This window comes from Musa acuminata, chromosome BXJ1-4 (genome assembly GCF_036884655.1).
Source record: "Musa acuminata AAA Group cultivar baxijiao chromosome BXJ1-4, Cavendish_Baxijiao_AAA, whole genome shotgun sequence".
Lineage (NCBI taxonomy): Eukaryota > Viridiplantae > Streptophyta > Magnoliopsida > Zingiberales > Musaceae > Musa > Musa acuminata.
In genome coordinates, this window is record NC_088330.1 from 41,372,793 (window position 1) to 41,396,913 (window position 24,121).

Consider the following 24,121-nt stretch of genomic DNA (forward strand, 5'->3'; position numbering starts at 1 on the left):
ATATGTTTTCAGGCATTTGTTTGCCAATCATCGATCTGTTAGTTTCTGCAGTGGGCGAGAAACTTCCCCAAAGAGCAAAATTGCACCGTACGAACATTGAAAACTGCAACAAATCTGGATGATTGAGGTTTCTCAGGAAGTGGGTTCGGTACACCGACAAGGTAGACCATTTGTCACGTCAATCCGTTTGGTTATTGCCTTGACCTCTGCCGCGTGACATGGTTTTTGACGAACTCGAGCCTCGTTTACAGGCCATCGCTGAGTAGCCGGGATCAAGCCGACGAGCATCCCAATCAGACGGTCAGGAGCGTCGAATCCGTTGAGCTTATCCGCCACCTCTCGGTGGCTGCCCAACCACCACCTGTCACTGTAGATAGGCATATCCCATCGCACCGTCATATGCCCAAACAAAAGAAGCGCGGACTAACGTTCCAGCAGTCGGAATCCACCTGTGTCGTCGTTCCTCTTACGTGGGAAAGAGATGATTTCGTCTTCCCTTGTTCGCTCCTCCCCGCATAAATAAATTATTTTCTTCTTTTTAATTTCCTATATATGTACGGCTCGCGAATCGAACCTTTGGATCGACCAATGAACGTGTGGCAGCCGCTCGCTATAAATCTCCTCCCCTCCAATTTAACCGACCGGTTCCCCACCTTTCTCTCTTCTCCGCTCCGCTGTGCTTGGGTTCGAAGCGATTTTAGGGATTTCTCAAGAACTCGATGCGATTTCTTGATACGGGATTCGATCTTTCCGACGACTGATGAGTTCTTCCGTTGTTTCACTGAATTATTGGACGGCGACGTCGTCGGCCGTGAAGCTTTCCGCTCCCATTCGCACTACTGGATGGTTGGCGGAAGGTGGGGTTCCGGTTACTCCTGGTTCTTCTGTTGATTCGGGTTTTGGGGGCGGCATTTGGTTGCATTGTCCGGCTCGGTCGAGATGGGGGCGGGAGATCCGCGGCTCGAAGGCTAGGGCGATGGTGCAACCGGTTGGGAAGTGTTGGAGGGGCGTAATCCGAAGGGCGGTTCTTGCCTCCGATATGGGGGCAGAAGAGGAGGTCGGACGTTCTAGGTGTTTTCTTAGGGCTCGGAATGAAGAAGGTGCGACTTGTTATTGGTTTCCTTGTTTGTTTGTTGGATGCTATTCTTGCTTTTTTTCCAATATGGTTGCTTCAATTGATGGCAAAACTTTAAAGAATGTTAGGTGTTAGTTTGGGAATACTGTGTGTGCTTTCTTTGTCAAGAGTACGATTTCTCTGTGTTCTATTTAAATTGCCAAAACTTTAGTTAACACTCTAATCCCAATTTGCACAAGTTGGTACGAAGCTTTGTCCACCTGTCTTGATTTGGCATGCATGATGGATAAACTTCCCAAAGCAAGAGTAAGTTCAAAATCTCCACAATTCTCTTTCAGTGTACCATAGATAACAATCAGTCCTTGGAGCGTCACATGTAGTAGCGCACTTGAGTTTACATCCTTGAGGGTTGGGAAAGTTAACCTCATGAATTTTGTTAAATTTCTAATTGACAAAAAGATGCTTGATTAAGTTGACACCTCTAGGTTGTTAAGTCATTGACATGACGAAAATTTGTCTCTGCTTTGTGGTCTTTCAAATTAAAAGAACATTAGCCCAACACCGTGCTGGCAATGTTTTGTCTTTCAAATTAAAAGAACATTACCACTGGGAGCGGAGTTATTGCTTTTGTAAAAAAAAAAATGAGGTCATGAAGTTTACTGTGACAACTTTATTTCATTTGTTATTATCTGCAGAGCTACTTTTTTGTATAAGCAAGGAAGTTGAAGCTGGAAACCTTTCTTCAGACATTGCTACAAAACTGGAAGAACTCTATTATAACTACCGTGATGCTGTAAGTTCAGCTCTGAAATACAGATATTCTCTGAAAGATAGGAGACATTCTTAGTAGAAATTGTTTTTGAAAATTTGAAATAATATGTAGGCCTAAAGAAGTTAAACAGATTTATGTGAGTGGATTATTGCTCTTGATCTTTTTTTTTTCTTTGTCTAGAGGAGGAATTTGTTTTGTACTATATTTTTAGTTAGTAGACTGGCCCCACATTGAAAGGGACACTACATGAAAAATCTGTATATATGTAACTTTCAGGTTATGCAAAGTGGAGTTCCTAATGCTACCGAGATCATACTATCCAATATGGCTGTTGCATTTGATCGTATTCTCTTGGATGTTGAGGTCTTGGCATTCACCTTTAATTGTTTTGTAGCTGTTTAGACTGTGTTGTCAGTGTTCTCAATAAGTATCTCTGTATCACTTGCAGGATCCCTTTAGCTTTTGCCCTTATCATAAGGCAATACGAGAGCCTTTTGACTACTACATGTTTGGTCAAAATTATGTCCGACCATTGATAGATTTCAGGTGGTTTAAAAATCTGCACTTTTGCGTATGCCTTGTTAAATTCTCTAGTTAGCTTATGAACACCTGCACAAAATTTTATCCTGATTGAGATCAGCTGAGCTGTGAGTCTATGATTGTAATGTGGGGAAAATATTGCTCGATTGTTTAACTGACAGTTATTTGTCATTATTTGCACATTCTCTTAATGAAATTAATTGAGGTTTTCTTGCAATTTGCATGTGCTTAAACTGAGCAATTAACATAGTTGAATCTTCTCATTTATCTCGACCTTTTATTTTTACCAGCAAGTATGGTTCTTGCCTGGAACTGAGTTGGCAAGAATACCAACATCAGAATAAGTTAGTGATTGATGTTTTGTCATATGAAGCAACAGTTATCATATTATTGTGTTTTTATTCAATTTGAATAAGACTGGGAGGTTTCCATTTGTACAGATTTTAGAGCCAAAAAATAATCATTTTGTTGTAACACACATGACATACATCACCAGAGACTTGAGAATTCCATAAATCAAGTATTTAATTTTTAAGACTGAATTCTGGTGTTGAGAATTGATCTTTTTTCGGTAAATTGATGACATTTAATTCATTTTCTTTTTGTCCTCAGAACATCATTCATTGGCAACCTCTCCCTTTTCTTTGACATGGAAGAGAAACTTAAGAAGGTGCACGCTTATCATTGATGATTAATCATTATTGCTGATCAACTATTCGTTGCTAAAGTTTATGATGTACTCACTAGAATTTCCGGTTTGATTTTGTTTGAGGTATTACATGCTATGACTAATAATGTAAGCTTTTGATATCAAATAATGTTTGTTCTTGGAAAAAATATTGTCTTAGAAAGGCTTCAGCTGTTTGTCACTTCATTGCATCCAAATTTTATACGAGATTATATTGTTAATGCTTTCAGTAAATTAGGTTCAAGTTATGATTGTAATGATATTACTAACCTCTTTTATTTTATGCCCTACAACTTCCTAAATTGAACTTCAATTGGTACTTCAAATGTGGCAATAGTTTTTATTACTAATCATTTATTGAAAAAGCTTTTACTGGGATTTGCATATTATGTATGTACACGTTACTTCCTGCTTGGTATTATAGTCATTTCATTCACCATAGCTGGTACCACTTGGTGAAATTGATGATGTGTGCTGTTAATATTGAGGTTGAAAATTACATAAATAACACTTGGCATCTTGTTACCATTATTGTTAGAATTGTCTAGTGATTTCCTTAATCTGGGATCGATTTTGCAAATGTTTCCTAGCATTGAGCTCTGTTAACACTTAACACTATTATTCATCATATCCATATGTTTCTATTAGTTGTTTAATATGCTTAAGATAGAGGACTCCAACTTTGTTACCATACTGTAGTATGTTTTCTCTATACTATGATATCCTGACAACATGTGCATCCACTGTGTTACGGAATGGCTGAACCCTAAACCACTCTTTTTGTGGCCAAGACCAAGCAAGACATTGGCTTGGATGACATCCATTGACTGCAATCTCAAATTGGAAAGAGAAGAGCTAATTTTAGATTAGTTTCTAGTTGGTTTCCTGGTTAGACTAAGATAAAATTTAAGATTTTCATTTTCTTGTGATTTTTTCACAGGTATTCATCTTCAATTTTCTAGTTAGTCCACGGATTTTTTGAAGTTCTTTTTAAGTTTATGTAGTGCCTAAGAGTTCAAATGTGTTGATGTTAGAAAAGTTGTTTACCTAATAAGAATCATAATTTGGAAGTTCCACAGTTTTATTTTTGTAGGAATTTGTGGGGTAACATTTTTTTCTGCAAAGCTTGTAAGACCTAAAAATCATGCTTGATATTGCTTATATTTTTTGGGCAACAAAGTAGTGGTAGATAAGTAGTGATTTCTCCTCTCTTGTTCCTCTTTGGGACGTGGATTATTCTCCTTTTGAAGAATGTCCCAATAGGAGGGCCATATCCTATCATGGTGGTTTTATCATGCTTAGCTAGTAGACATACATTTGTGTAATACTCCTATAAGCTTCATGTTAAATATACTATGAGACAGTTATTTGTTATTTCTTTTGTTATGTATTGCATAGGCATATAGTGACATGCAGTCCTTTGTCAATAATGGTTACATGCTTCATTTTAAATATATTGTGCATCAATTATGTCATTTTTGCTTTTGTCCTTTTGGCTTTTGGACAAGTGCATGATAACATGATTCAAGATAGATGTGAAGGATTGATTTCATGAGTTGAAGGCCTTGTTCCTCCATTTATTTCTTTTAAATTCTTCCTAAAATTTTGGAATAACTATATCATCATCTTGCAACAACTTAGATCCTCGAGCTATTTGTGCTTTTAATTATATTTCTTCTCTGGTTGCTTGATATTGAGAATAAGAATCTTTTGTATTATGTAGGGCCATAACATTGTTTTGTTCTCCAACCATCAGACAGAACCAGATCCAGCATTCATTTCATTGTTGCTTGAAAGAACAAATTCATATTTTATTGAGAAAATGGTAATAAGAGTTTCATTTTGTGCTGTATGTATTTCTGTGCTATTAAAGTGATGTGTTTTATACTTCAGGTTTTTGTGGCAGGAGATAGAGTTGTTACAGATCCACTTTGCAAGCCCTTTAGCATGGGAAGGTGCTTCGATTTCTTTTTTGATCCAAAATGCTGTAAATACTTGTAGTACAATTTTGCAGCTACTTTAAGGCACTTATACCAGTAGAAATGTGTTCTTGACTGCCAGAAATCTTATCTGTGTGTACTCAAAGAAGCACATGCATGATATTCCTGAGCTTGTTGAAATGAAACGGAGAGCAAATACCCGAAGCCTAAAGGAAATGGCTTTGCTTTTGAGGTTTGCTTGTGTTTTTATGTTATTTATATAAAGCGAAGTCTATTCTGTTTCTCGTTATTCTTATAAATGTTTTCAGAACTTGGACTTCTTTTGTTTGTTCGGCGTCTTTCTCTTTTATCAAAGAACACATGACAAAGAATACTTTCATCTGTAAACAAATGCATCCTATGTTTGTGAGTGTTATGAAGATGGCAGGTGAATAATTTAGGCAATAGAAGATATGATATGACATGGCCTAGAATTTGGAGTTTTGAGATCTCTATGAAAAGAATGATTTGAAAGATAATTGGCCTCCTTAATTCCCCATCAGACCTTTCTCTACCTTAATTAATAGAATCACACCTATATGAGGATATGACATGACTACTATTTATAGGCACTCAAAAGTTCATTTCCTCTGTCATCAAAACATCAATTGCTATGCATTTACGATTATCAATTTTATGACGGACAAAAATTAATCTTGTTCTAAAGGGTTTTTGCATGTGCTGAGGTCAGCATGGCTGTGTACATGCCAGAAGAAGTTGTTTAGGCGATGCTGATATAACAGTTGTCTTAAATGATAAATAGCCAAATTGATTATGATAGATGCATTACCATTGACCCTAGTAAAAAAAGCTTGCTCAATTATCAAGGACAATTTTTGGTTTTGCTTTGATAGATCTGATGCTTGTTTTCTTTACTGTTTCGTCTACTATCTGATCAGATCTTGTGTTAAGGCAATGGTTTTTGCTAATTTGCATGTGCATTTGCACAATGACTATACCTGCAATCTGTGGACCTCTTGAGTTCTCCTGAACGTGCGATGATTTCTTGACAACTTTAGCATTAAATGAGTTCTGTCATTGTCTTTTTTCTGTAAAAAATGAGTCATACATGTTGAGCATATAATGCGTTGTGGTTTATCGATATATCTTGCTTGGTAAATTTCATAATTTTGTCTATTTGTCCATCTTATAAAATCCAATTCACTGTATTTATTTTCTACTTGTATTTTCTATGTTCTAACTTAATATTATTAAATATAGGAGGGGTTCACAGGTAATATGGATTGCACCGAGCGGTGGTAGGGATAGGCCTGATCCACTTACAGGGCAGTGGCATCCAGTATGTTCTTTCAAATACAATTGTGCATCACCTATTTGATTTGTTTCATTTGTGATTGATTTCATTATATTTTAGCTTTGAAATACAAAACGTAATATTTTTTTTGCTAAAACATAATATTTCATGCTGATAATTTATATTCATCATATTTTAATTACTTTTGCTATCAAGGCCAGGCCTTGGTACAATGGTAATGTTGATCTATTATGATATGAAAAATTAGGGTTTAAGTCACAAAAATAACCTCTCTAAATAGTAAGTTGTGTGCATTGACCCTACTCATATCCTGCATCGGCAGGAGCCTTGTTTACTGTTACATCCTTTTATATTTCTATCAATTTTAATATAATTTCTCTTTTGTTAAAAGCACACATTAATTAATTATCCTTAATTTTTTTGAGAAGCCACTTACCAATTAGATATATAAAAAACTATGGTTCTTTATATTCATCTATCTTGTATTGCAAGTAATTTCTTGAACTCTGGTAATTGTGCACTCTTTATTTGTTCTAAAAGTTGTATCTATATCCTTCAACTATTATTGTGTGAGATTGACATGCCATCGAGGTGTGGACCACATGGAATCTCCTAGGATTAGCTTTAGGAGGAGGGCTATGTCAATACAAGGCCCTGAGTCATACGAGCGATTCCACTTTGGCGACCTTGTTCAACTTGAGAGGTTTTTTTTTACACACAATATTTAGGAACATGTGTAAAAAGTTTTAGGTGGCAACCTACTCCTAGAAATAAACCCCTAAGCATATGCTACAACAGATCAGTCATTATCATGTGGGTTCCAAGATATATTCCTATCGTATCCAACACTAGGCCAAAATCAGATCTCGGGTTATCTGGTTGTAATTGTGTTTTAGTTGGCCTATTGGACCAAGAAGTTACCCAGAAGAAAGTTGGGCATTGAAAATATCCATCTAATGCAGATCACAGTGTAAAAGGGTTCTTATAAGATAGATTAATGACTTCAAAAGAAGAATCAAATGAAACACTTTTGTGTAGCATTTTCTTGTTGTTCTACACTAGAGGTTATCAGAAAACCATTATCCTTCTGTTGACTCATGGTTGTATTCATTTCCTTAATTGTCATTACGTTACTTGTACTGATAATATTGAGTGCAGGCGCCATTTGATGCATCTTCAGTGGACAATATGAGGAGGCTGGTGGACCATTCTGGTGTAGTAGGGCACATATATCCCCTAGCAATGCTGTGTTATGAGGTCATGCCTCCACCACCAGAGGTATTTACCAAAGAGTTGTGGTTTAGATTTACACACTATGTTGTGTTTCTTTATCATATGCTCTCTGTAGGTAGAAAAGCAAATTGGCGAGAGAAGACAAATTTCTTTTCACGGAATTGGGTTATCGGTGGCTCCTGAAATGAACTACGATGAAATCACAGCTGGCTGTGAGAACCCTGAAATGGTCAGTGATAAAATTTTAACATTACTATCCAGATCATGAAGTACAGATGCTATTGTTGTTGTTATCTGTGCTGATGTGCTTGTTCTGATATTAAATCATTGATGCCATTAGGGATGATACTGGTTGATGCTTATGTTAATTTGTAGAATTGAATTGCCAATGTGAGCTAGATTTCTATTTAACAATTTCTGACTTTGCAATCTATTTAGATTTGTCATGAAGAAGATCCATCAGGTGTAAATCAATGCAAATTAACTTCAACAATCGTAGGATGCAGGACACAGTTATAATTCATGTGCTACAATTTAAATTCTGAGGTACATTCAGAGAAAATTTTGGGGAAGATGAGCTATTTAAGCTATTATCAAGGAATTACTATAGTAGGAAGTAAATTGAATGACCATAAGATAAGTGTACACATCCTTTTGGGGATTGTATCATGTTTGTTTAGTTAATTTTTTTTTAAAGGAGATTTATTCTGCTGTCATTTGTGCGTTACCCATTTGTAGATACCATTTGACCCCATATGACCGATGCTATGGTGACTATGCCTTGGACATGTCCGCCCTCAGCTCAAAGTTCTATTGTAACAAAAGATCTCCTTTTTATGTTGAAAAGATGTGCATCAACAGTTTATGTGATAGGATATTTGTACATATTCTGATAGGCATTTGTTGCAAATATAGGATATGCAAACAAAGAGTGGTATGGTGCATGAGACTCCTGCCAATGACTGGTCTAGGGAGGCTTAAACTTTGTGCAGTCTTTCCCTTGTGAGCCTTGCAAGCAAAGCTATTTTCATGACTCAGATCCTTGAAATTAAAGTTGCAAAAGAGCAACATGACTCTGGCTCCAAATTTCACTATTTAAACATGGAATATGCTCAATAGAAGCGTGATGAAAGTTCATTTTGATATCATTGTGTTACATTTGGCAAATTTTGGCTATTGCTTATTTGCTTGGAAATTCGTACTTGTGAGTTATTTCATCTGCTATGGTTGATATATTTTAGGCATGTTTAGATATTTCAACAACTTGGTTATCAAAGCAACTAATTATCATTTTGAAATTGTTCTTGCGAGGTGCTTGTCTTGAGTGTATATCTAATGCCTTACTTTTTAGACTTTTATAGCTTCTTAGTAGTTTGAGAAAAATGTGTATACTCTAATCCATAAAGCCACTTTAAATACTTTTTGGCAGCCTCCTTGATATGAATCTGGTCAAATATACATTTAATGCTAAAAATTTTCCTCTACTTGGATGTTCTTTGCATCAACTTATCACTTCTCAAATTGTTCAACTTCTTTTGTCCAAGACTATCTTGGAAAGGCTAATAGATTATTCTCATTAAGAAATATTATCATGCATACCTGTTAAGTCAGCTTTTTCTTTTGTGGTAAAATTTTCCTGATACTTTCTCATCAAGATCTTTGTTGTTATTTATTACCACAACTTTTTATTTTCTTGTTGGATTAGAATACAATAATAACCCATTGTATGAATGCAATATCTCAATTGAAGATAAGCAGTCTATCAATCATTACCCATCATGTTGGTTCTCATGTCAGCATTTGGCTTTGCAGGCTAAGGAGGTTTTTTCTCAGGCTGTGTATGATTCCGTGATTAAGCAGTACAGTGTGCTTAAAGCTGCTATATATGGATGTCAAGGACTAAATGCATCAAACTTCGTCGTCTCACTTTCACAACCATGGTTTTGAATCTCTCTTTCGGAGGTTTTCTTGCTTAAAATTGTCATAACTACAGGTACATGACCTTGGACAAATTTAGGAGTCGTTTTGTTTATCTTTTGATAAATTTATTTGAATCTGCATGTCATAAGCACTTGTAGAATTTTCACATTCAGGCTATTCACGGTATTTATGAGAGGCTTGGTATGTATGATCACTTGAGCATGTAGTAATCCAATTTGATTCTTCAACTTGCCATACAACAGTTAAATATTTCTCTCTCAATGTGTTAACTACAATTAGTGGGGACCTGTTCTTTCCTAGGATCATATAAAGTTTTAAATTCGGGCTGGGATATGTTTATTTAAAGTGATGTGCTAAGAGCCATAAGCAGAGAACATATAAATAGAACCATAGATGATAGCTATACTGTTTTACATCAGCCATGATCATAGTGACATGATGCTTTCCTGATTTTAATGGTATATTGTTATTTATAACCATGTGACTTGAAAAATGTTTTAGGACTTGCAAAGTGGAGGATTTTTTTTTTCTTTGCCATCATGAATTGGGGTTGGCTAAGTAGTTAAATAGTTGAGGTACATTTTCATATTTTATGCTAGCAAAAATCTATGCACTTTTAGATTTTGAAATTAGCTACTGGAAAGATATGTTAACTAATTTAAGCTGGAGTTTCTTGTTCAATATTGTGACCTGAATAAATTTACATTGGAAAAAGAACTTAATCAAGTTGTTGAGTCTCGACTGCTACATGTAAACTTTCTTGGCTATTTAAAGTCTGTTTAGAGTTTAATAACCACATTAAGTTTGAAGCAATTACATTTTTCTACTTCTTTCCGCTCTCACTCTGTACATCTCGTGTTTCTATGATCAGGACAAATCCTATACATATATCATACATCAGTAACATCCAAACAAATGTTCGTGCTACCTTCAACTGGTTTCTTTTTTCCTGTTTATTTAAAATGACCGAAAAGACACAATATAGAAGAGCAACAACAAGAATAGACACTATGTATCATTCGGGAACAGTGGTTTCTAACAGCATGATTTTACAACCTAGCATACATCATTTGAGACTCTGGGTATCTACTCTTGTGGATTCCATGAAATGGTGGTTCTTTTATGACATTCTGCTTGTTGATGAATTCATTAATTTCTATTGACTTTTTGTGACATTCTTGGAGACTAATTCATAGTAATGTTTCTACTTTTGATCAGCAGATCCATTTCCCATCCTAAATATTTGCACTAATTCCACTGGCGGCCTTGCAGCTGATTAACCCATCGATAGCATAGCACTGACCTGCATATGAACATTCTGCAGCCTTTTGGGCGTGGGTGCACAAAATTACCTACCGGCGCTCAAGGTAAAACGCTACTTGCATCGACTCAACTCATCGCTAACTTACTCTTCCACATGCGTAGGGGGGCTGCTACGAGGAGGCTAGTAGTAGTGCATCAACGAGGGAGGATTCAGCTTTACAAAAACTGCTGCAGTTCAAGTCTTTATGAGCATTCAAACATCTAACAAATTGTATGAAGACAAACCATTTTTCTGTACAAATATATTTCGTGTATCCCCGTGTATCAGATATGACATTCTTTGCTTCTTGGGTCCAAGTGTAATAGTTTGGTCCAACTCGAGTTTGCTGATTTGGATTACGGCATTCAGACTTACGACTGTTGCGGTCATTAATTTATCTGCCAAAAATCTGACGTTTCAAATAGATCCTATTATGAGTGATAAATTAACATGAGATTTTTCTTTGTGTCCTAGTACTCTTTCATATGTTTTTTTTTTAAGTGGATTTTCACACTAAGATTCGAACATGAGATCTACGTATAATAATATACTAATCAACTTAGATGTCTCATCAATTTATCGAATATATTAAATCAAAAAAGAATGTTCGATCATTAGAAAATAAATATTTTAAAAATAAAAAAAAAGATGGGGATGGCTCTTATTATTACGCTAATTCTAAGTGATTAATGGTTGCTTCTTCTTTATTTAATCCTTATCGTGGTTGATGTATGATTATAACATTCCTGTCATCACCCTTTATAATTAGTTAGCAAAGCTTTATTATACATGACGTAATGCTTTAAGCATTAAAAATATAATCTTTAATATTTTCTAGATATCAGCCATTTAAAACTCGTTAAGGTTCCTAATTCTTAACTGCTATAAATCTTGACGACGACAATACGTTCATTGGGATATTACAAATACTAACACACACTACATTCGGCCCCACCGACGAAGACCACGGCGGCCCCACCCAATTTTTAGTAGCGTAGCGTCGTATACTTGTCCCATGCTGTGTGATACGTATCTTGGTACGAATAACAAGAGTACAAAAGACCTTAAAGCGACTTCCCCTCGCCTCTCTCTCTCTCTCTCTCTCTCTCTCCTCTCTCTGCGCCAGTTTTCTCCACAAAATAACCCTCATCTTCCCACTCTTTATCCTCCTCCGCTTCTCCCCTTCTTCGTTCACTTCCCTCAACGGAGATCGACGAACGGGATTGCCCGACGAGCTTTGGCGCCCGATTTCTGGTTCCTTATTTCGCTTCTTGTTCCAAGTAGGCTGACGGAGTCTTCTCTTCCATGTGAGTACTACATCACAGTCCTCGATCGAACGGTTTTGATGTGATTTCCAAGAGTATCGTTCTTTTCAACCGGAGAAATAAGTTCTTCTGGAGTTATTTTCGTGGTGATTCCTTCTCAGGATTTGATTTGTACGCCATTTTCTCAGTGTTTCGGGCGAGTTAGGGTGTTGGAGCGAGATCTGAACCCAAATTGAGTGCTTCGGGATGTTGATCTTTGAAATTTGGTGAGTAATTTGCGGATTTTTTTGCTCCCTAGAACGGCTTGAGAGAGAAATAAAATGGCTTGAGAGCGAGATACAGAGAGAAACAACGAAAGAAAAACTAGGGCGTCAGTGGCTAAAGGTAGAAGGAGACGTGTTGGACAATGGGAGGCAGCGAGGCAGACACCAAGGGACCGAGAACATCAGTTGCGCTGGTACCGTGTTCTGTTCTTACAATTGCTAAATGGGTTCGATTAGATGGTTTAGTTTTCATCTAAAGTGAAAAAGTTCTGCTCAGGAGCATCCGCCGGCAACGAGCTCTAGCCCCAGTGCAGCAGTCTATCCGGAATGGTCTGGATTTCAGGTGATAATTAGGAATTTTCTTTTGATGTCACCATGACCTAGTAATTTTTCGTGTTACTCAAATAGGCATACCCGTCCATTCCTCCACATGGCTTCTTCCATTCACCAGTGGTATCAAGCCCTCAGGCTCATCCATACATGTGGGGAGCACAGGTACTCTTTTGTCTATTCTTTACCTTTTTCCTTTAAGCTGGTTGGTTGTGTTTGTCACAATCTATAGGAAGCTCTTGAAGGCAGTAAAGCTAATGTGATTTGCAATTTGTGTTGGTTGCGTATGAGGCTAGATCTATAATGGGAGAGAGGATAAGGCATGGCATGTTAAGAAAAGCTCATTGAGGCAACATTCTTGCATGGGTAGTTATGCACTGTCTAGCTTGGAGGTTGCTTGTATGCTCCACTCTTGTTCAGAGAAGTGACAATGAAAATCCCATTACATAGCTTTTTTTCTTTTCTAGTTGTGCTGATCCTCTCATCATCATTTGTCTATGTGCTTAAAGGTATTGAAGTGAATGTTACATAAGATAATGTGTGACAATTTGTTTGTGGTTTTGCTGTATATAGCGATCTCTTTCACCTTTTCATCTGTCTTTTTTTTTTTGCATGATTAGTTGGATTTTGTCATGTTAGCCTATGGGTAGTCTGAGTGTAAATTTTAAACACCTAAAATAAAAAAAGGACGAGTCCAATGCATAAGGCTCCTACCAATTTGTGGAGGGGCTTACCCCTACTAATAAAGGATCTTCTTCCATTACTCAAACTTTGTTCGCCCAGGTTGCAATAGAGAAACTTTATTGTCGTACCAAGGCTTTAAGCACCTAAAATGTAAAGGAAAAAAAAAAAGGAGTGAGTGAATATGATGGATATGGTGGCAATTTCAAATGGAAGTCAAATGGGCTTCACTTTTTTATGTATCTCAATTATGAATTTATGATACACTAATTAAATATATTTATGATTATCCTTTCCTCTGTACAGCACCTTTTGCCGCCTTATGGGACTCCACCACCTCCATATGTTATGTATCCTCATGGAATATATACACAGCCATCTGTGCCACCTGTACGTATTGTTGGAATACAACTAAACCAAGATTTCTTCTTTTAATATACCTAATATGTTTTCTCCAAAGCAACCACTAGTTACTTGTTCCACTTGTTAAACTGTGGGCAGGGTTCACAACCATTTAGTCCTTATGCTATGACCTACCCTAATGGCAGTGCTGAAACTTGTGTAAGTTGCCTGCTAACCCAAACTATCAAGTTAGTTATAATTCAACAGTTACTACAGGGGTAGTGAAATCATGTGCCATGTTCTTCTGCAAATCATAGAAGAGTGTGCCTGCAATCACAGAAGGAGATATTAAATCATCCGAGGGTAAGGAAAGGAATTCTATTCAAAGGTTAAAAGGAAGTCTTGGAAGTTTGAACATAATAGCAGGAAAGAACAGCAATGATGCAGATAAAACTTCAGTTGCAGGTGACAGAGTCTTGTCGCAAAGGTAAATATATGTTAGCCTGGTTATTTTAATTGTTATCTTTGTGCTCTGATTTCATCGTGTATTCTATGCATTTTGTTTGGAATATTTTTAATGTAAATCTATTGTTTCCATCAGTGAGAGTGGAAGTGATGATTCAAGCGAAGGAAGTGATGCAAAATCTGAGGACGTGAGCCATTCTTCCTGTTTTGTTTGCTGATTGTTTTTTTTAATAGAATACAAGTTCTACACCATGTAACAAAAACACGTGGTTATATTGGAAATTATATGGTTAACAGTGCTGTGTCTCCCGCATGTAGTTGCATGTCAAATCTTACTAAAAATTACTGTTGTGTTGGCATCACGACAACATAATATCTCGGTGCACTGAACTACAACACCAGTATGCCAAAAGGTGTCCGAAATAGTTACAACTTGAAGAAAGAGTAGTATTAAACAATATTTTTTATATGTTTTGAATAGTCAAACTTAATATCAGTGCAGTAAACTTCAAAAAAATTGACTGGGAAAAAGGAAATATCATTTTAAGGAACTGGTGTTGCAGTTATGATTTGTCATTTTCTTAGAGGAAGAATATTTCTTTTAAAATTTTCTAATGACAATTTTAGCATTTGCTTTATCATCAGCTACTTTGAAATAAGGCCATAATGGGTCAATAAGATGTAGTTCTAATATAATTAATTTTTGTATCATAAGAGAGAAGGCCAAACAGATAAACATCAACTTGCCATGATGTAAAAATCTAATGATGTGGTGGCCTAGGAGTAAATGTACTTGCTTTGGTTGAGGATCTACCATTTTTAGCAATAGCTCGGAAAATACAACCTTTTGAGGCAAGCCCCATATTGTGAGGATATTTTGATTAATCTATCTTGTTAAAATCTGATGGTTGACTATCTTCTTTTTTTAATTTTCTTTTCGAGTTCTCAATTTTTATTTCATGAACTGCCAAGTATGTTCTCATACATGCATTAAATATTGGGATGATATATGTGCATATGTGTTACCTTTCTTGTGGGTTGACAAAAACAGCTTTTACATGTAAAGTTTGTGCTCCATACATCGTCATTGGTAAAATGAACTTTTTAGTGATTAAGTATTATGTACAATAAAATTGTGTAGGACTTGGAACAAAAAATGAGAGGCAAACAGGAGCTTCTGGATGGTAGGCATTACAAAATTTGTACCTAGTTAATTTGATAAACTCTTTCCCATGGAACTTTGTCCATGTGTTATTGCAGAGATATCCAGAAATGGCACAAATGGTGTGACCACTGCACCAACATGGGCAACATCACATCAGACAATGCCGATTATGCATATGCTACCAGCTGGAGTACCTGGAGTGGTTGCTGGTCCCACCACAAACTTGAGTATAGGGATGGATTACTGGGTTGCTCCAACATCTGCCATTCCTCCAGAGCATGGGAAGGTCCCTGCAGCAGCAGCTACAGGAGCCATGATTTCCGGTGCACTTGTTGGGGCCAGTGAGAAGGTTCCATCAGAGATTTGGCAACAGGTTTTTTCTCAGCTTTAGTGTTAGTTGTCTTATTTTTTTGCATTAATCATCAATTCGTTATCCAAGAGGTTACTTACTCGATGATCAACATCAGTTTTGTTGTTCATGAAACAGTATATGCCACGAGTCTTCATAGTTTGTTATGACTTTATAATGGAGATTGGATACTACCAACCAGAACTTTCTTGTTGGCTGTGAAGTAAATGTTTTTCCATCTGGCCATAATCACTATAACAATTCCAAAGTAGTCTTTATTTTTATAAAATAGAAATGGTGCCTTATTCCCTTTCAGTGTATCTTGAGCAATTTGCAGCTTTTTGTTACTAATTTGTTGCTTTGGTGATTTCTATTTCCTTTCCTATATTTGCTGCAACTTACTGGCCTTTGTGATCTGGAAATGGCTTCTCGATGTTTGTGTTATCGTATTAATGTTTGGGTCTTTTATGAAGTCAGGATGAAAGAGAACTCAAAAGGCAGAGGAGAAAGCAGTCAAACAGGGAATCTGCACGTCGGTCGAGATTGCGCAAGCAGGTATAACTCATCTAGAGAAGATGGAAATCCTTGAATGAACTTTTGACGATGGTTGTCATTGGTTTTGAGATGCTACTTCCAGGCAGAGTATGAAGAATTGGCTCAGCGTGTTGAGGCTCTAAGAGATGAGAATGCTGCTCTTCAAGCAGAAGTAGAGCAGATCAAGAAAGAATACGATGCACTTGTTGCATTAAATGCCACTCTGAAGGTAATAAAGTACATCTTGATTGGGAAGCTGTTGTTCTGCCTGCAATATCATGCTGCAGAAATGATAGGGACAGTTTTGCAGGAGAGAACCGGGGAAACAACAAAAGAAAAAGAAGATTTGATAATCAAGGAGAGAAGCCAACATGCTGATGACAACGTCCAGAGGAACATGGATTCTGATCCACCATCGGGGCCATCAGAAAATAATCAGATTGATCAATAAAACGGCAACTTCTACAGTAATTTCCTCAAGTCTAAGCCTGACTAGATCATGACAGTGCCCTACCTCCTAATAGATTGACATGAAAAATTGATGCAGTTACTTATTTCTGGGTACCACATTGTATATACTGACATTTCAGCATGGTCCCTTTGGTGCTTTTGTCTTGACTCATCTTTTAACAGTCAAGCCAAGCAGCGGGTATAATGCTGGAATTAGTGCTCATTATTTAGAGCAACACCAGGTACTTCAATTCTAACTGTTAGAGATGGTTATTATTGACTGATATGTAACTGGAGGATATTGTTAATGTGTCTCTCTACAGCAGATATGTCATAGAGTTAAAGATCTATGTATTGTCCTTGTTGTTGACAACTATGAAACAGTCTGTACTGACAGTAACCTAATACCTATCTTACAGGCTTTTATACCTTTTACTCTCTCTCTCTCTCTCTCTCTCTCTCTCTCTCTCTCTCTCTCTCTCTCTGTATGCATGGGCAAACAAGCTCAGCCAGCATTCAGCTGCTACTCTTTAAGCTGCAAATCTGTTTCTGCAAGTGTTAAAGCTTAAGCTCTTAGGATTGTTGATTACTAAGTCAAAATCTTTATTATGGTATCTGTTTTTTTTTTTTTTTCATCCTATGTTTAATCAATACTTGTGCAATGCCCTTTCTCCTTAATTAGTTTGCTCCTAAGAGAGGAATTTGTATATTAGAGAGGTTTCATCTCTAGGTCTCCAAGATATTATTTGTTATTGGTTTCCATTTAATCTCTGCTACTAGTTTTGTTTCATCAATGTCGACCAAGAACTTGAAGCTGAAATATTTGGGTCAACAGGAAACTTGTTCTACACATGCTGTTAATTCTGAGGAGCAACCTACATCTTTAGGAGGATGAATGCAGTTCCTTCTAAAGCATCTTCCATAAGACTCTGCAGCTGCTGTGCCCACACAATTACTGCCAAATGTCGACTGAAAGCAATGTCTTGCACCAAAGAACATTGTTTCGACCAATCAGGTATGGTCTTTTTCTTTTCTTCCATAGCAAATCATGGACTAATTTCCACCTTGCATGATGAACATTATCTTTTGGACTCCCCAACCCCTCATTCCCTCATCTCCAACTGGCCATGCTTTTTGTGCCATGTGGCATGACCATATCTTGAGTCATGAGATGGCCACCAAGCAATCTCCATGCATCCTAACCCTCAAAAACACCTAGTTTGCAGGGTTCATAAACCAAGAGAAGATTTTAAATGCATGTAAATTCCTTCTTTTTTTATTTTTTAATTTCACTGTCAGATGAAGCTAGAAGACAACCTTCACATAGGAAACCCAAACTCCCACCTCAATAAGCTCCCCAGTTTTTGTCAATCACTAGGACAAATGACACCTCTGAAATCCATCACAAAATCTCAGGCCATACATTTTTCTTGAATTGTTATTGGAAATATTAAGATTTCATAGGAAACCAACTTTCAGTTTCTCATGGTCTGCCCCTTGAAATCATCAAGAGTAGAGGAAGTCAGACCACACTTTCTCTTTTATCTTCATGCTCTCTCTCTCTCGACTTCACCTCCCAATTTCTTTCCTCAAAAAAACTTGGGAGGAAAGAGCAAAGGCTCGATTCAGCTGCAGCTGAGCTCATAGGGAATGGCAACCTGTGCAGTCTATACCACTCCATCCCTCCACTCATGTTCTATCACCAGCCCAGCAAAGACTTCATTGGGCTTCCACCAAAGGCAGGTCATCTTCTTCACTAGCAGGAGAATTACCAAGAGAGGAGGGAGGAGTACCTCAGAGGTCACGTGCTCTGCTGAGGCTAAGACGGTGGTGATAGGGCTGGCAGCAGACTCGGGCTGTGGGAAGAGCACCTTCATGAGGAGGCTGACGAGTGTGTTCGGAGGTGCAGCTGAGCCACCCAAGGGAGGAAACCCAGACTCCAACACGTTGATCAGTGACACCACCACTGTCATATGCCTGGATGACTACCACTCCTTGGACAGAACCGGGAGGAAGGAGAAGGGTGTCACTGCTCTGGACCCGAGGGCCAACAACTTCGACCTCATGTATGAGCAGGTGAAGGCTCTCAAGGATGGAGTTGCCGTTGACAAGCCCATCTACAACCATGTCACCGGCTTGTTGGACCCCCCTGAGCTCATCCGGCCACCCAAGATTCTGGTCATCGAAGGTCTGCACCCCATGTGAGTTCTCCTCTATGATTCTTTCTGCAGCTTTAGTGTCAGTTTTGCGTTCTATCCATCTCTGTCATGTAGCAACCGATCTGATGATTATTCTTTCACCTTCCATAGGTTTGATCCCCGTGTGAGGGAACTGTTGGACTTCAGCATCTACTTGGACATCAGCGATGAGGTCAAATTCGCATGGAAGATTCAGGTCAGCCACTGTATCCTCATCCAAGTCCATAATCATGTCGATAATACTAGTGAATTGCTCTCTCAATCCACTCTGTCTTTTGAATCGCAGAGAGACATGGCGGAACGTGGGCACAGTCTCGAGAGCATCAAAGCCAGCATCGAAGCTCGAAAGCCCGACTTCGATGCATACATCGGTACCTCCGTTTTCCATTGACGAATCGTTCATTTGTCAGCTGACTTCCGCTCACCGATCACTCGTTCGACTTGGTGTTCTTGGCAGACCCGCAGAAGCAGCACGCCGATGCCGTCGTCGAGGTTCTCCCGACGCAGTTGATTCCCGACGACAACGAAGGCAAGGTGTTGCGTGTGAGGTTGATCATGAAGGAAGGGTTGAAGCACTTCAGCCCGGTCTACCTGTTCGACGAAGGCTCCACCATCTCTTGGATCCCATGCGGGAGGAAGCTCACCTGCTCGTACCCTGGCATCAAGTTCGCTTACGCCCCGGACACCTACTACTCCAATGAGGTAAACCCCCATCTCCCTCTCTCGCTCTCCACTCGTCATCTCATCTTCATGGTTCTTGCGCAGGTCTCGGTGTTGGAGATGGACGGACAATTCGACAGGTTAGATGAGCTGATCTATGTGGAGAGCCATTTGAGCAACCTCTCCACCAAGTTCTATGGGGAGGTGACGCAGCAGATGCTGAAGCACTCCGACTTCCCCGGCAGCAACAACGGGACCGGTCTGTTTCAGACGATCGTCGGGTTGAAGATCAGGGATTTATACGAGCAGATTGTTGCCGAGAGGGCAGCTGCTGTTGCTGAGGCAGCCAAAGTCTGAGACTGCACTACTCCCTTACCAAAGCAGTCATCGTCTTCTTCCGTGCCTCTTTGCATGTTTATTCTCCTACACTTGTACGCACTCATGCGATGATTCTACTTGGAATAGAAACGCAATGCAGGAGAGGTGAAGAGAAAACGTGATCTCCATCAATTGAGAAGCTCCGAAAAAGATGTGTAATTGTAATACTAAGTTGTGATACCGAAGATAATACAATCTATACAGTCTCACAAACAAAAATGCGATCTAAATAAGCGAAAGAAAGCATAAAAAATCAAAATCTGGGAGGATCTCTGCCAACAGCCAATCGAAGAAGAAATGTATGGAAACTGGTGACCCAAATCAGGCAGGCGTTCCTCTTACATAACGCAACCTTACTACGGTGAGCGGACTCCGATTTGCCTGATGCAGCTTAACGCAGGCTTATAAGCCTTAAGGACGATTAACAGTATGGTGACTCGCGGGTGTGATTACCGAGTTGAGCTCCGTGTTCTCGTTGTTACGATGGTTAGCGGATTCTATTTGCTTATGGTAGCGCGCTAACGATTAAAAAGACTAAAATACCCCTCTGGCAGTAGCTTGAGTGCGGTGAATCGCGGTGTGATTACCGAATGCGACTGGGATGACAAATTAACCTCAAAATTTATTTTTTGACGTCAGATCTTTCGAATCCTGTGTTCTTACTGTTACCGACGGTGAGAGGATCTCAGTTGGTTAAGCCTAAAGACACTAAAAGACTCCCTGGCAATAATCGCTTAATGACCGCTTATTGTCCTTTAAAAAAGGCGAAGTACCGAGAATCGCTGTGGGATTACCGCACACGACTCGGATGGTAAACTTGTCCCAAAAAATATTTTTTGGCCTCCAATCCTTCGAGGTCAGAATTCTTAACGTCACCAAGGGTGAGCGTACCCCAATCTTAGAATACATAACGTTATAGTAACACTACATCGGCCCAACAATCTCTTTCTATATCGGAGGCCCAAAAGAGCAAACTTAAGCTTTGCGTTCCCCTCTTCTGGAGGCCCAAAACTCCAATTATTTGCATTTAGATTGACGAGTTCTCTTGATTCAAGGATCCAAACCGTACATCTCGGTTCACGGCCTCCAAAACGAGTCTTGTGAGTACAGGAAGGATCGATCACAGGTAGAGTTGACTGCATTCTTTGTGGCAGAAACTTAAAATGCCCAAAATGCGTCGAAATAGGAGACCAAGCAAATCCAAAAATGTATCGCCAGCTGTCCATAAAAGTGGTCAGTCAATACCGTAAGCCACATTTGGTTTATGATTCTAGAAAGAAATCAAATCGGCAAAGGTCGATTTTGAAACCAAAATGAGTAGTTCTTATTTGAATTGTTATTTTTTTATTATTTTTTTAATATTAAATTATATAATTTATTTTTAAAAATAAAAAATTTAAAATCATAGAACCGACTGTTTGAATCGAAGCATGAACCGTTAGTTCCGATACCGACGATTATGAGTTTAAAATTGATGATTTCGATTTTTCAAACCTAAAAATCAGAATCAAATCAACCGATACATGTTTGGATTTGGTTTGGAACCAATCAATCATTAGACTAGTTTGAAGGACATAGACAATGTCGAGCGAGTGATAAGCAAGATCAGAGTAGGAGCTGAGGAACAACTTGGAGACAATGATTGATGATAAAAAAGATGAGCTAGGGGATAATAATTAGCGATTATGGGGCAACAAGCATAAATCGAGGAGCGATGATGATCGCATGGGATAGGGTGTGACGATTGACGAGAGGGAGCGTTAGGTAGTGTCGACGGTCACAATGATCATAAGAGACATGGGAAAGAAAAAGAAAAAAAAAATCAGAATTAGAGAGATTATAAATAGTAAATTATTATTTTTATTTACTTTTAAGAGATTATGAATAATTGTTAATACTAAAAAGAGATTCTAAATAGTAATCTCTTTTTAAAAAATTTATGATATTGTTCTTACTTTTTTTTTAATTATGAATTCTTTTCAATTTACATCTCCCATTCTTTGTTTAATTTTACATCTTGATTATCCACAACATGGATTATTTTCCTTCATAAATACATACGGAAGAAATATACTTAGGACAATGATAATGATGATATTTTATATGTTTTTGTTCTCACCTCTTGAGGTCTATTATTATTATTATTATTTATTATTATTATTATTATTATTATTATTATTATTATTACTGAATGCTGATGCTCAATGGTGCACAATGGCATCTGCTTAAGACAAGAAAGTCCTCTCAAACCTGTGGCTTTCATGTCATGAACAGCAGAGCAGCGAGTCTTGCAAAGCATCTAAAGACACAAGTCTGCACCCTGTAATTGCGACGTCTAACTTTCTCCCATGTCTCACTCCCAATGCTGGAGTGGATGTATCAGTGAAGATGAAGCAGAAGTTGTCAAGGTTGGCTGAGCGAGGCCTACTGCTGCTGCTTTGGATTCGATAGCTCTATGTGTTTGTGGCTTTGCCTGTGAGAGGGATTCTGAGGCACGCTCTTCCCACCCCCATCACCTCATGAGCTGCATGCACTGCTCGCCATGCCCCATCATTCCATCTCAGACGAAAGCCTGCAACCCTATCTTCGGCTTTCGGTGTGCGAGCGGTGGGGACTCCCAACACAGCAGATTCCTCGAGCTTGTCGGAGCAGTGTCCGCGTGCCATTCTCCTTCATGCTCTCGTCTTCCTCGACATCGCATCCTTCGTAGGGCTAATATTAATCGCAGTGCAGTGAGCGGCACCACATCCTCATGCAAGCTCTATCCACGTTGGTAATCCCCCAAAGTGGGGAAAGCTGTATCCATTAAACCGAGTCTTTCAAGCCACAATCTGCACCGATCTCTCATGATCACATGTAGAAGAGCCATATCCCACGCTATCCGATGCGCACCACGCATTTGAATACTTGTCTTTCCTCTTCTCGAGGTCTGCCTCGCCATTAAAGTCTGGTTTCTCTAAGCTGTAAGCAGCTTCTTTAATCTTCTGAGAATGGTGACACATGCTTTCCTTCCTTATACTTAAGCTGGTGAGAGACTACAACACATTAGGGTTCAAGTAGATCTACGTGCTACCGCTGGTGAGGATGCGTTTGCAGGTGACGTATGTGGGGATCGACATGTAGAGATCATTATTAGATTAGCTTAAGGATAGCTATGCTTGTCGTCAGCATCACAGAAGGAGGTGCAATTATGGTAGCATAAATGCATGCACTGCACGGGCATATGGGCCCTCATTACCAGCCATGTAATATAGGTCATTAAGATAAGGGTTTGGATCACATGTAGGATGCTTCTCTATTCCAGCTCTGAGCAAATCCCAGTGGAAGCTCTTTCAAGTCTCTATTCATGCATGAACGTGGGCGATATGCTGCTCCAGCATTAATGTCATGCCTTAGAAAGACTCAACATGACAGCCAATGGTTACCTGCAAGAAATATATTAGTAGATATAGCTTGCAACTACATGCCCATGTGGATGCATCTTAATGGCGCCATGGAATCGATCCACTCTAAAAGAAGTTTATCTGTACAGCACTTGCCTGTTCAGAGAGAGAGAGAGAGGGTCATGTGATTCTGTGGTTTGGGCATATTCTAATGTCTTGATTAGGTCATTTAGCATCAGCTTAAGATGATGTCTTATAAGCAAGCAATTCGAGTGACATATGGCTGCACTTGTTGTCTCTTCAGAATGTTCTTTCCCTTTGCTTCATGGATTCTTTACTACTACTACTACTACTACTCAGCAGTGTGCCGAAAGAGAGATGATACGAATCAGCTAAAGGGAGGATGTGACTGCAATGGGATTGAGGTGGGTGGGTGAGAGACTGTAGGGAAGAAGGCATTGTTGGCACTCATTTGGAGAGTTCTGAGGCTCTTCCCAATCCCCAGAACTGAGAAGATTCTGAAAAGGTCACATCAGATAAGATGAAGAAGAAAGAACATGGCTAAGTATAAAGAGTGATGCTAAACAATGCCATCCACCACATCAGAGTTTTTAACTACTGTTCCCAACACACCTCACTCCATATGAAAACTATTCCTGATCTCTTCCTTCTTCCTTGGGAACCTTTAGCCTTCATCTAGGGTTGCATCACAACTGGTCATCTCTTTCCTCTAAACTCCACTTGGTGATGGATTTGATTGCCTTGTAGCCTTTAGAAAAGCTCTGTTAAGGCAATATCTTACAGCCTAAGATTAATACTACTGCATTCAGTACTTGCACCAAAAAGCTTTA

The 24,121-nt window shown here is 38.7% G+C and overlaps 3 protein-coding genes across 14 annotated transcripts; all 3 read left to right on the forward strand.

The window, feature by feature from the left end:
* Positions 1–61: 61 nt before the first annotated feature.
* Positions 62–11,124, forward strand: LOC135671092 (glycerol-3-phosphate acyltransferase ATS12, chloroplastic-like). 4 transcript variants are annotated; one of them, XR_010512643.1, is made up of 15 exons: positions 66–161; positions 252–1,100; positions 1,771–1,868; positions 2,124–2,210; positions 2,296–2,393; positions 3,000–3,057; positions 4,799–4,900; positions 4,969–5,030; positions 5,137–5,247; positions 6,276–6,354; positions 7,489–7,608; positions 7,679–7,792; positions 9,376–9,556; positions 10,726–10,871; positions 10,930–11,124. XR_010512643.1 is itself a non-coding variant. In XM_065179022.1 (14 exons), the coding sequence occupies exons 2-13, from the start codon at positions 761–763 to the stop codon at positions 9,508–9,510; spliced, it is 1,404 nt and encodes a 467-aa protein (XP_065035094.1). In that variant the 5' UTR covers positions 65–161; positions 252–760; the 3' UTR covers positions 9,511–9,556; positions 10,723–11,124. The 4 variants fall into 4 exon arrangements, 3 of the variants coding, with proteins under 3 accessions (XP_065035104.1, XP_065035094.1, XP_065035087.1); XM_065179022.1 differs by having other exon boundaries at positions 65–161; positions 10,723–11,124; XM_065179015.1 differs by having other exon boundaries at positions 10,726–11,124.
* Positions 11,125–11,897: 773 nt separating this feature from the next.
* Positions 11,898–18,404, forward strand: LOC135586375 (bZIP transcription factor 1-B-like). 9 transcript variants are annotated; one of them, XR_010512648.1, is made up of 14 exons: positions 11,901–12,114; positions 12,261–12,529; positions 12,613–12,678; positions 12,744–12,830; positions 13,653–13,736; positions 13,848–13,907; positions 14,006–14,175; positions 14,290–14,341; positions 15,295–15,337; positions 15,414–15,691; positions 16,145–16,222; positions 16,305–16,430; positions 16,512–16,893; positions 17,487–18,404. XR_010512648.1 is itself a non-coding variant. In XM_065179127.1 (14 exons), the coding sequence occupies exons 3-14, from the start codon at positions 12,479–12,481 to the stop codon at positions 16,650–16,652; spliced, it is 1,236 nt and encodes a 411-aa protein (XP_065035199.1). In that variant the 5' UTR covers positions 11,901–12,114; positions 12,234–12,338; positions 12,415–12,478; the 3' UTR covers positions 16,653–17,086. The 9 variants fall into 9 exon arrangements, 7 of the variants coding, with proteins under 7 accessions (XP_065035199.1, XP_065035187.1, XP_065035196.1 ...); XM_065179127.1 differs by lacking the exon at positions 17,487–18,404 and having other exon boundaries at positions 12,234–12,338; positions 12,415–12,529; positions 16,512–17,086; XM_065179115.1 differs by lacking the exon at positions 17,487–18,404 and having other exon boundaries at positions 12,261–12,338; positions 12,415–12,529; positions 16,512–17,086.
* Positions 18,302–20,019, forward strand: LOC135671185 (phosphoribulokinase, chloroplastic-like). Its single transcript, XM_065179151.1, has 5 exons — positions 18,302–18,852; positions 18,961–19,045; positions 19,136–19,220; positions 19,307–19,551; positions 19,615–20,019. Exons 1-5 carry the CDS (start codon positions 18,302–18,304, stop codon positions 19,864–19,866), a joined length of 1,218 nt encoding a protein of 405 aa, XP_065035223.1. The 3' UTR covers positions 19,867–20,019.
* The last annotated feature ends 4,102 nt before the right edge of the window (positions 20,020–24,121 follow it).